At 65.6% G+C, this 10624-nt stretch overlaps 4 protein-coding genes across 4 annotated transcripts in view; 2 read left to right on the forward strand and 2 right to left on the reverse strand.

The window, feature by feature from the left end:
- Positions 1-809, forward strand: part of MNEG_4203 (hypothetical protein) — a gene marked incomplete at both ends in the record, with an annotated part of 2358 nt that extends 1549 nt beyond the window's left edge. The window contains 2 exons of the mRNA XM_014047320.1: positions 216-433; positions 693-809. Coding sequence (XP_013902774.1) covers positions 216-433; positions 693-809 — 335 coding nt within the window. The remainder of the gene's footprint in view (positions 1-215; positions 434-692) is intronic.
- Positions 810-2738: 1929 nt separating this feature from the next.
- On the forward strand, positions 2739-3200 carry MNEG_4204 (hypothetical protein; the record flags this gene model as incomplete). Its single annotated transcript, XM_014047321.1, has 1 exon — positions 2739-3200. The coding sequence occupies one exon, from the start codon at positions 2739-2741 to the stop codon at positions 3198-3200; it is 462 nt and encodes a 153-aa protein (XP_013902775.1).
- A 2051-nt stretch (positions 3201-5251) lies between these two features.
- Positions 5252-8034, reverse strand: MNEG_4205 (hypothetical protein; the record flags this gene model as incomplete). The annotated part of the gene is made up of 6 exons (XM_014047322.1): positions 5252-5345; positions 5642-5724; positions 6084-6181; positions 6526-6707; positions 7216-7354; positions 7731-8034. The coding sequence occupies 6 exons, from the start codon at positions 8032-8034 to the stop codon at positions 5252-5254; spliced, it is 900 nt and encodes a 299-aa protein (XP_013902776.1).
- Positions 8035-8751: 717 nt separating this feature from the next.
- The window catches only part of MNEG_4206 (Serine/threonine protein phosphatase 2A), a gene marked incomplete at both ends in the record, with an annotated part of 3578 nt that continues 1705 nt past the window's right edge, over positions 8752-10624 (reverse strand). The window contains 3 exons of the mRNA XM_014047323.1: positions 8752-8877; positions 9437-9628; positions 10245-10313. Coding sequence (XP_013902777.1) covers positions 8752-8877; positions 9437-9628; positions 10245-10313 — 387 coding nt within the window. The remainder of the gene's footprint in view (positions 8878-9436; positions 9629-10244; positions 10314-10624) is intronic.

A 10624-nucleotide genomic window follows, 5' to 3' on the forward strand; every position in this document is an offset into this window, starting at 1 on the left:
GGGGCTGCAAGAGGGGTTGGGGGGTGGGGGGCGCTCACTGACGTCAGCGCTGTCGTCCGCCATCATTTGTGCAGATTCTCAGGGTTGCCGCGATCGGACCTCATGCAGTGGCAGCAGGGAGAGCAGCGACAGCAGAACGCTCGATTGCAGGCAATTTCGCCAACCGCTAAGCGCCACCGGCCATCCGCCGCCGTGCCGCCCTTTGCTTCTAGCAGGCGCCTCTCCGCGTGCGGCCGGCCGCGCCGCGGCCGCCACCGCGGCGCCGCCGCCGCCGTCGCCCGACCCCTCTGGGCACTACGCCGCCCTCGGGCTGCGGGTGACGTCATCCTCCGTACCGCCTGATGACGATGACATCAGGTCGGCATACCGCAAGCTTGTGATGCAGCTGCACCCCGACCGGCAGGCTGGCAAGGGCCCGGCCGCGCAGCGGCAGGTGCGGGCCTGGGATGCGTTGCAGGGTGTGCTATGTGGGCGGCAGCTCACCAGTCTGGAACGTTTGAGCAGCCACGCATGCTGGCCGGCGTCTGCAAGATCCCAGATGCAGGGGCTGGTGGCGATTCGTTGTGTGCACCCGTGCAGCGTCTTGCGCGCCCGACGCTCGGCGCGACCTGCTCGTGCCCCAGCCGACCCTCTGCCCTGCGACCTATGACCAAACCCCTGCCCTGCAATGCGTGACCAAACCCTGACCTCAGGCAGAGGATGAGTTTAAGCGCGTGCTGAGGGCGTATGAGGTCCTGAGGGACCCGGAGTCGCGCCGCCTGTACGACAGCGGGCAGCTGCTTGAGGACGAGGACGGTGCGGACATCTGAGATCTGAGATCTGGCGGGGCGAAACCTCGACTGGCTCCAGTCCGATGCGATCTTTGCAAGGCGTGAACAAGGGTCCGGTGTGCGTGATTCGCGCCTTCATAAATCTCGGCTGGGCCCCTTCAAGTGTGTAGCGCTGCTGGGCAGAGTGTGGGTCTCGGCCTTGGCATCATTCTCAGGGTGACGGCTAGCTTAATCGTGCGTGCGGCCCAGGGGACGAAACGGGATGGTGGCATCACGCATGCACTTGTTATTGTTTTTGGCAGCACGTGCGCTGGGATTGCGCAGCGGGGCTGTTGTTGTTTGCCAGCTTTGTGGTTGGGGTGATGCTGGCAGCCCCTGCGTCGCCACGGCTCCCTGCCGCCATACGCCAAACTTGCCCCTGGCAAACATCAAACTGTGCGTGTTTGAGCCTGCATTCCCCCGCGTGTTGATGACTGTACCACCAATCGCGAAGCAGCTGGGGCGGCGGGCCGAGGGGACGCTGCCGTCCTCTGCGGTACGGCACGTGCATGGGCATGTCATCCGCAGGTTGCATGCATGCTTTCCAGCTCAAGTGTCTTGAGCCCCATCACACACAGTCAGGTTGAGCCGGCCGACTAGTCAATCACACCCCACCCCCGCCTACATGCGGGGCCGCTGGCTCGGCCCTTGCACATATGCTTTCACGAAATTGGTAAACTGCGGGGTCTGCGGCGGCATGTCAAATGCGATTGATACAGAATGCATTGTAAGATCTTGATGCCTGGCCAGCATCTGCTGTGGTGTTGACAAACGCAGGAGCTGTTTCGCCGTTTAAAAAAACGGGGATGGGAAGTGCCTGATCTTTCTGCACCTCTTGCCCCATATTTTACCAAGCATATCCGTACGATAGCCACCATGCTGTGACCACTGTATTGAGGGGCTCACTCCCCAGCCGCCGCAGCCCGCTCACAGGGTGCAAACCCCCAGCCCTTCCCTGAATCCGCCCTGCTCAACACTTGAGCCGCACCCAGCATGGTGGGCCAGACCGACAGACTCACGTGGGGTACTGTAAGCGCTTCCAGCGGTGCCCCCATGCAGCGGCGCATCTGCGCGCTCCGGGGCAGCAGCTTCCCGTGCCCTCTCGCCCCCGCTGCAGGCGTGCCCTCTCTCCGGCTCGCACGCATGCCTGCGAACAGCTGCTCAGAGGGCGATTTGCAATGTGAAGCCACCCAAGTGGTCAGCGCCCGCCAACCTCTGGGTGCCGGTTGCCCAGCGTCCGCCGTGCCTGCGGTATGGCTCCGCAGCTGCAAAAATCATGGCTATGGACAGTAACAGCATCACCCGCCGCGGCAGCCTCTGTTCAGTGCCCATGCGGGCCTCCCATCACAGAGAGCTGCTGCTAGACTCACTGATGCCAGGGCCCGGGTGCCATCGAGCGCTGCGATCTGGTGAGCGCAAAGTGCTGATTGCGGACCTGGCTATGTTATTTCGGTCTAGCTGCAAATTTTAACCCAAAACAAAAGGTGTGATGCAACCTGTCACATATGTCACGGCTCGGCGGGTGGATGATGGCCACGCAGCTGCCCAGCGTGCAAAAGGTTTGACCTGAAGCTCTTGTACTGCCCTGCGCGCATAATTTTACGTGCACGTCGCCTAAGCTCCGACGTGACTACGTAAGCACGTCAAACCACGGTTCGAACTCCCACGCACGTAGCTGCCACGCCCTCTGCAGAGGTTGTGCATCCACAGCAACAGGCAGACGACGCCTTATATAGGTTTCCGAGCGCAAAATTAAAAACAGCGATGACAGAGCGTGGCGAGGCGCATGTGTCCGCAGACGCAGCAGCATCCGCAGCTGCCGCCCACGCGCATGCAGCGGCACAGCTCCCTCTGCTGCAGGTCAACATTAACAACGTGATTGAAATGATGAGGGACTGAAAGGAGGAGCTGGGGAGCTTTAAGACGGAGATGCGCAATGAGTTGGGGAGCTTCAAGGACGAGATGTGGAGCTTCAAGGACGATATGCGGAGCTTCAAGGACGATATGCGGAGCTTCAAGGACGAGATGCGGAGCTTCAAGGAGGAGCTGGGGAGCTTCAAGGAGGAGATGCGGGGCGAGCTGGGAAGCTTCAAGGACGACATTCGTAGCATACTGCAGGCCGGTCTGCTGTCGCAGCGCGCCTACGTACGCAACTTGGTCGCGTGCCGCTTCGGCGACAGCACCATTTTTTGGCCCCCCCACAATGGCGCCCCCATCGACGCGGCGCTCGCGGGCGCGCCGCTCCCGGCCACACCCGACAACGTGCGCGCAGCGCCGGTCGAAGCCATCGACGCAGTGCTGCGCGCGTACGGCCTGGCGGCTGGGCCCGGCGCGGGCGACGACGACACGCGGCGGCGGGCGCTGCTGGTGCACATTGGCGTGGAGCTGTAGGCGCCCCAATTGCATGGCAGGCGGTGCAAGCATTTGAGGATCTTTGTTCTGACGGCAGTTTGGTGACGAACTCAGGATCCACGTGGCGCCTAAGCCGTCAACATGTGCGGTGGACCCCCGCTGCAGACCCTCCGCTTGCTTGCTCGCGACACGACGACAATTGCCTCTGCTGGCGTGTGGCAAGCGCATTCCGGCGCCACACAACCCAGCGATCTGACCGTGAGCTTTAATCGCCACGCACCTCACCCTCGTTTCCAGTGTCTGCCAGCTGATTCTACGCCGGCGCTTGCCAGACGCGGGCGTTGGCCGCACGCCGTGGCGGAGCCGCGGCCGCGCCTGATTTTTCTATTCTGCTCTGACGGTGTGGTCGCCTGTGCGCCCGGCTTTATTCGTTACGTCACTGCGGCGCCATCACCCGTCTCGTCCCCAATCTTTAAGGCTGTGCTGATCAATCGCTCTTGAAGCACAGCCGTGGGCTTGCAGTGTGCATGAAGGTGGTGAAGCGACCGCGCATGTTGCACTACTTCAAGGGGCCAGGGCAGCAGACGCCAGGCCAGGCACACATGCATGCTTGCTACGACCTCCTCAGCTTCCGGCGCCGCCGACGGCGCAGCTGCCGCCGCAGCCGCCGCCGTCGCCGCCTGCCGATGTCGTCGTCCAGATTCTCTGCGCTGGTGATGCTGAGTCATCACGCAGGGCGCACAGGTTGCAGATTGAACCCACGGAGGGGAGGATGCGTGAACCTCGTGCCAGGCGGGGCGCAAGGCACCCAGGCTGCAGGCACGCAGCGCTGAAACAGTCTGGTTGGGCCAGCTGGCCAGCCCCACGGCCGGAACCCAGGGCGCAACTATTGGGGACAGGCAGGCGCTCGTGCTGCAGATATCTATCCAGGGTTTGATGCCGCAACGATGCCGCGGGCTGCCCTCCGTCGCTGGGCCGTTTGGTGTACATTCGCGGCTGGCGCATGCGAGCTGGACCAGAGAGATAGAAGTCCGGAAGAAAAGCGATGCGCGGTGCTGACGCTTTATACAGACTGTTTTGCCCCCAAGGGGCGAAGGTTGGATGGCGAGTGCATGCGTGAGTGCGGGCGCGCCCACCTCACGGCCTGGCCCCGGCTGGTCGCGCTCCGCCGCCCCGACGCGTACCCGAGCACGTCCCCCGACGCGCTGGCCGGCAGGCCCGCCGCAGCGCCGGACGCGGTCGTCTGGGTGATGGACGAGGAGGGCTGAGTGAATTTGTAGTTGCGGCCGACGTTGATGCCGGCCGCCTGGGCGCCGCCGAGGCGCACAGGGTCTGGAGGGCGGGGCAGCGCCGTGGGCGGGCCGGTCCGGGTGGAGGGGCGGAGGGGGGCGGCAAGGAAGCGCATGGGGTGGGTTTGAGGGAAGGGGCGGGCAGGGGGCTGGATGAGCGGTGAGAGAGGGCGCGGATGGCTCGGGGCAGCCCGGCTGGTTAGCGTGTGGGCGGCCGTTTGAGGCTGCCAGACAGGCTCGGGACGCCGGTGCCTGCAGCGGCCACAACGCGGCCAGGCGTTCGGGTGGTGAGCGCGGCCCGGCAGCGCGGGCTGGGCGCGGTGTCGGCAAGTCACCGGGAGGTTGGGCGGGCGCGCGGGCTCACTGTAGAAATCGGTGCGCGTCTCCTGTCCGATGCTGTCGTTATAGTTTACGGAGAAGGATTGCCCCTGCATGCGCGCATTGGTGTGTGGTCACGCATGCTCGTTTCGAGCGTCAGCGTGGATGGCGCGCCCCGCCAGTGGGACCCATCCGGCCCGGGGTGAGGCGTATCGTCGAGGGGAGGCGGCGGCGCGCCGTTACGATGCGTGCTTACAACTACAGCGGTCAGTACACGGCTTCCGACCCGCAGATTTGCGGCTGTCAGCAAGGACTCACAACACATGAAAAGCCGGAGCATGCTCCCAGCAAAAGCAGGGTTTTTTTTTGCATCAGCAACGGGTGGAATCCAGTGTGTGCTTCCCTTCCTCTGCTGCTCCGGCCTCCCGCTGAAGTGCCCCCCGTGCACCCCTTGGTAGGGGCCGAGGACCGCTGCACAGCCACTCAGCCCACCAAGTAATTCGATGCAATGTTGTTGGTGCGCGTGGCGGCGGCTGGGGCGGTGGCCTCTGCCTTGGTCTTGCCAAAAGAAGCTGCCCTGTAGGAGGGAGTGCGGGCTTGTTTGCGTGCCTGTGTGCGCTCGTGCGTGCGTGCGCGCAAGCAATGCGCCTTTCGCTGCCTGTCAGCAATACAATAACAAGCGTGGGTGCGGGCTCGCCTCCCACAGGCGCATGGGTTGTCAAACATGGTTTTATCAAAATTTCACTGGGAATGATGAGCAGGATCAGCAGCCGCAGCGCGTCCGCGCGTGCCACCACTGCCTGTGCCAGAAAGGAGCAACGTGCCGCCAATGACGGCGTCCCCAAGCCCCAGGACTGACGTACGGGGTCTCACCTATGCGTGCCGTCAGCATCCTTGACGTCGGTGCCTGTGCGCGCGTCCACCATGGCCGTGGAGGGGATCGGCCGGTCTTGGCCCTGATGGGGGGAGTGGGGTGGGAAGGGGTTAGTTGCTCTGGCAATGGCGGGGCTGGTGGACGAGAACCAAGGGGCCGACAGGCAGGCGGGTGCAGTCTGTGAGGCTGGATCTGGTAGTAAGTGCACGTGCATGCCCGGTGGGGACCCGGCCGATCCTTGTAGGGCTGCATTTCTGTGCAAGACATCCTTCTAAGCTGTACCCGATTCCACATGCATTGCACGTGCGGGCACCGGCACGGGCGCCAAGGCAATGGATGCCAGGCGATCTTGACACCAGCACGCAGTCAGAGGCGACCACCCCGCTGCTGTTTGGTTGCATCCAGAGAGAATCATCGATCTCCAATTTTTGCTGCGCTCACATAATCGTAGTCACGGGTGCCCGTGTCCTGGTAGTCAGGAGTGACTAAGCTGTAGTCGCCGGCCACCCCTGTTGCCAGCTGCGAAGCCAGAACCACCGCTGTTTGGAGGGGGGGAGAGGGACGCACGCGCCAATTACATGAACGCATGAGCATTATAATGGGGCATGCCGAACAGTCGAGCGAAGTGACCCGATGATAGGCAGTTGGGGCTTGCGCAGTGCAAGAGGCCAAGCAAGCATGCGTCTGTGTGAGCTGCGCCGCAGAGCAAGCGCTGGTAGGGACGAGGCAAGCAGTTCAGCGCGTTCGAGGCCACGCGGCACAGACGCCAGTTGCCGCCTGCCCTGCACGCTGCGTGTGGCAGCAGAGCGCGACTGGCTGGGGAGTACACGCGCCGCGGCAGGAGGCGGCATGCCGGCGGGGACGCCTGCGGGCTCGCGCGCACCGTTGACGGGCCCGGGCGCGGCCGAGTTGTTGGCCGGCCGCTGCCCCGGGTCCAGAAGCTTCTGGCTCAGGGTCGCCGCCCCCAGGCCCGCGGCGGCGGAGGTGCGGCCCAGGCCGGGCTGCGAGATGCTGCGGCTGTCCACGGTGGACTGGGTGGACCCGCCGGACTGGTCTGTACGGGACCTGGATGCGTGCGGGCGGGAGGGGGGGGGGGCGCGGCCGTGCTCGCGCGCCGCCACGTGGAAGCGCGAAGGTCGAGCGCTTCCTCACTTTGGCAGCGTCCAGCTGCAGGCTTTGGTAATCGAAGTACTGTACTACTTCGATACAATTCGTAGTACGTTGGCGCCGACGCACGAATGTGGGCGGGTGCTGAAAAGGCGTGCGCAGGGCCGCGGGCGAATCGGTAATGCACCGCTGCTCAACTGCAGGCACCTGAGGAGCTGCGGATGCTGCTGCTGAGTGGAGTGCAGTACACATTTGTCAAGCTGTGCAATGCGGCGGGGCAACCCCATGACTGCGGGGCTTGCGCAACAGCCTGGGGGGCGGCGCCTGATGGCACGCGGCGCGGCGCCGCGACGCGCCCGCGGTCCCACGAACATGCAAATGGTGAGGGCGCTGGCAGCTTTGGGACGCGCGGACTCCTGCAACTCCCTTCCCCATCAGGCGCGGTGACATCACGGTGACGTCATACCTGAGGTCCGACGATGACTTGGTGACGCCGCCATACCGATCGTTGGCGCCAAAGGTGGTTTCAAGCAGGAGCAGCCCGGGGAAGAAGGTGCGCGCGTTTGCAAAATCTGTGAGCGTCAGAGACGTCACGCCGTCCTGGGCTGCGGCGCGTGCGCGGCAAGGCCGTGCGGGCGCGGGAGGGCGGGGGCGTTGGCGGGGCCGCGTTGCAACGCATGCGGCGCGGCCGGCCAAGCATATTGGGTGCATGCGTGGCGGCACCCTTGAACAAATTTCCTGAATGAAATCCCTGGGGACACCCCCAAGGTAAACATGGGGGCCGCCGAACGGGCAGCTGGACCCTCCCCCTCGGCCCCCCCCCGCCTACGTGCAACCACTGGCCAAACAAGCGCTGGGCGGCCAGGTGCCAGCAGAAGCTGCAGCAGGGGCCCCGGCCACCGCAAGGATCGAGCATGCAGATTTGACAAAGCGTGCAAGGCGCGGCGTGCGGGCCCCTCAGCGCTTTGTGTGCATTCTCACGTTGAATGGTCCCTTGGAGGGCAGCCGCCCCCAGGTCTGCCACGTTCTTCTGGCGCGCCACGCCCTGCGGCGCGCCCTTGAACGCGATGCCCAGCGTTGTCTCCTGCGCCAGGCGCCTGGCGCCGGCGCGGGGCTGGAGGGGCTCCGCTGGCCTTGGGCCGGGCGGCGTATGCGGGCGCGTGCGCGCTGCCGGCGCGAGCGGGCCCGGGCGGGAGTTGCGCCCCCCAGGCAGCGGCGGCGGCGCGGTGGCAAGGGAGCACGCTGCCATGAGCAACAGAGTGCCTACGCGGATTCCCATCGCCATCACACCGTCGAGCAAACCCCACTGCGTGGTTTCGTCGACGAACCCGACACCGACCCCCGGGCAACCCGGTGAGTGGTGTGTTTCGGGCCGCGATCGTATTTAGGAGCACATGTAGTTCCTCCCTCGATGAGAAATAGACTGCCTGCGCAGCACAGGTCGCAGGAGCCGCGGCCCCTGTGCTTCTCAGCCAGTCCAAGACTCAAGGGCACGACCGGCCAAACCTCTGTCGACCCCAACCGGCGCTGTGGTGCCTCAGCTCCCTGACGCGCTGGCCGAGGCGCGCGCGCTGTGGGGTGCGGGACCTGTGCGTTTGGCGCTGCGTGCGTCAGCCTGCAGCACTGCGACGCGCCTCTGAGCCTGTCTTCTCGCGAGCGTCCACTTTGCACCGTGCACCGGCGCCACGCGGGGGTGAGCGCCCGGCTGCCTGTTACAGGCGGGCCGGGACCAAGAGCCCCGACAGAAGGGACGGCCGGCCCGCGCGCAGCGGCCCGCACGTGCCAGCCGACAGCCGCATGGGTTTGAGGGTGGGCGGGCGGGCGGGCAGACGCGGGAGGCGCAGGGATTAAGCGGGGCCGCGCGCTCGCGCACGCGAGCCCGCACATTCGAACGGCCGCCCGCGGCAAGAGAGACGAGAGCTGGGAAGGTGATGGGGTGGAAGACCAAGAAATCAGGGTCGGAACGAGGATGAAAACCGGAACCTAATGCGCCCCGCCATGCCTATTCACCATCAATATTCGGCCGCCGCTGCGACGGAGGCAATGGCGAATGGGGCGCGGCGCGACGCTCCCCGCCGCCGCCCGCCCGCCCGCGCTCGGCGCGCCGGAGGCTGAGGGTTTCCGGCGGCTGCGGCCGAGCGAGGGTGTCGAGGCAAGCAGGGGCGGGCGCATGAAGACTGCGAACGGAGACAACCCCTGAGCCACTGGCCGCGCCTGGCTCTTGCGGCGACGCGCGCCAGAGCCGACGGCAGCAGGGCGGGGTGCGGTAGAATCACACATAAACAAATTTCTAGCCGGGAACCAACGCGCTATATCAGCAACGAAACTCAGGCATGCGATTGGGGCCAGCCGCCCGCAGCAGGGCGAGAGTGGGGCCGTGGGGCTGCTGTTGGTCCGGGGCGCGGGCCGCCGCCACAAAGATCCCCTTGGCGCGTGGCGCTCGCGCGCTGGGAATCAGGGCGCGGAGGGGTTGGCCAAAAAAGCGCGCCCCCCGCCGAAACCAGCGCCGCCACCAGGGCTCAAGCCGCCGCCGCCGCCGACTCGGCCTGCGCCGCAGTCGCGCTCCGGTCGGGGCCAGGGGCTGCGCAGGGCGCACTCGGCGGGCCCGCAGCCACGCCTGGCGCTCTGGTGTCGCAAGCGCCCCCACGCGGCCGCGCCTGTACCCGCCGGCGCCCTCATCGCCGCACCAACAGCGGGGTATATGTTTCGCTGCCGCTGCCGACCGCCCCGTTGGGCATGCCGCGGGCTGCGGCGGCCTTCGTCGCTTCCCGCGCCACGTCGCCCCACTGCCGCTGGCGCGCGTCGTCGCGCGCGCGCTGCTGCTGCTGCTCGTCCTCCCAGTGCTGCCGGCACTCCTCAAAGAGCTGGTCGTCCAGCTCCTGGGGGTTGCGCGCGTGTGTGAGTGCGCGTGCAGATGCGTGTGTGTGTGTGTGAATGTGTGTGAATGTGTGTGTGTGTGTGTGTGTGTGTGTGTGGTGTATGGTGGGGGAGCACTACTGTGTGCTGAGTGCACGCGTGAGCATCTGTGTGCATGCGTGTTGTATGTGTGTTTTGTGTGTGCATGTTCGTGTAGTTGTTTGGGCCGGCGTGGTGTGTGTGTGTGTGTGTATGTGTGTGCGTGTGCGCACACATGCACCTGCGCACGGTGTCTGTGGCACGTTGTGCGAAGCGCGGCCACCGCGGCCCCTCAGGTACCGCGGCCGCGGCTGCTGGCTGCATCCCCAACCGGGGCCGGGGCCCCCAGATCAAACAGACCCCAACAAGACGCAGCCCTAGCGCAAAGCTGAGACGCAACGAGCAAGAGCCCGCGTGCGCAAGCGCGCGCGCGCCCCCCTGGTTGCCGGAAATGGCGTTGCAACACAGCTAAGAATTGGGCTGCCGCCGCCGGCAGCAGCAGCGGCAGCGGCAGCGGCGGGTGGTGGTGGGCGTCGGCTTTGTGTGTGAATGGGTGTGAGGTGAGGGAGTGCGGGGGGCAGACCGTGGGGAAGTTCTCACCTGGAACATCTTCCGGACGTTGAGTGTGAGGCCGTGGACTGCAGGATTCCAGTGGTTGGCCGCATTCTCCTGGTGTATGGGTGCAGGTGTGTGTGCGTGTATGTGTGTGAATGTGTGTGTGTGTGTGTGTGTGTGTGTGTGTGTGTGTGTGTGTGTGTGTGTGCGTGTGTGTGTGTGAACGTGTGTGGGTGTGCATGTGTGTGCGTGTACACGCACGCGTATATGCTCGCCCACACGAAAGCGCCTCCGCATTCCCCCGCCTCAGCGCCCACCTCAGCGTTCCCGCGGAACTCAACCCCCTCCCCTCCGCTCGTCTGGCGCCTTGGGCCTCTGACAGCTCACTGCCGCCCCGCCGCGGGCGCCCCCCCCCCCGGCCCCGC

This window comes from Monoraphidium neglectum (assembly GCF_000611645.1).
Source record: "Monoraphidium neglectum strain SAG 48.87 unplaced genomic scaffold scaffold00570, whole genome shotgun sequence".
NCBI lineage: Eukaryota > Viridiplantae > Chlorophyta > Chlorophyceae > Sphaeropleales > Selenastraceae > Monoraphidium > Monoraphidium neglectum.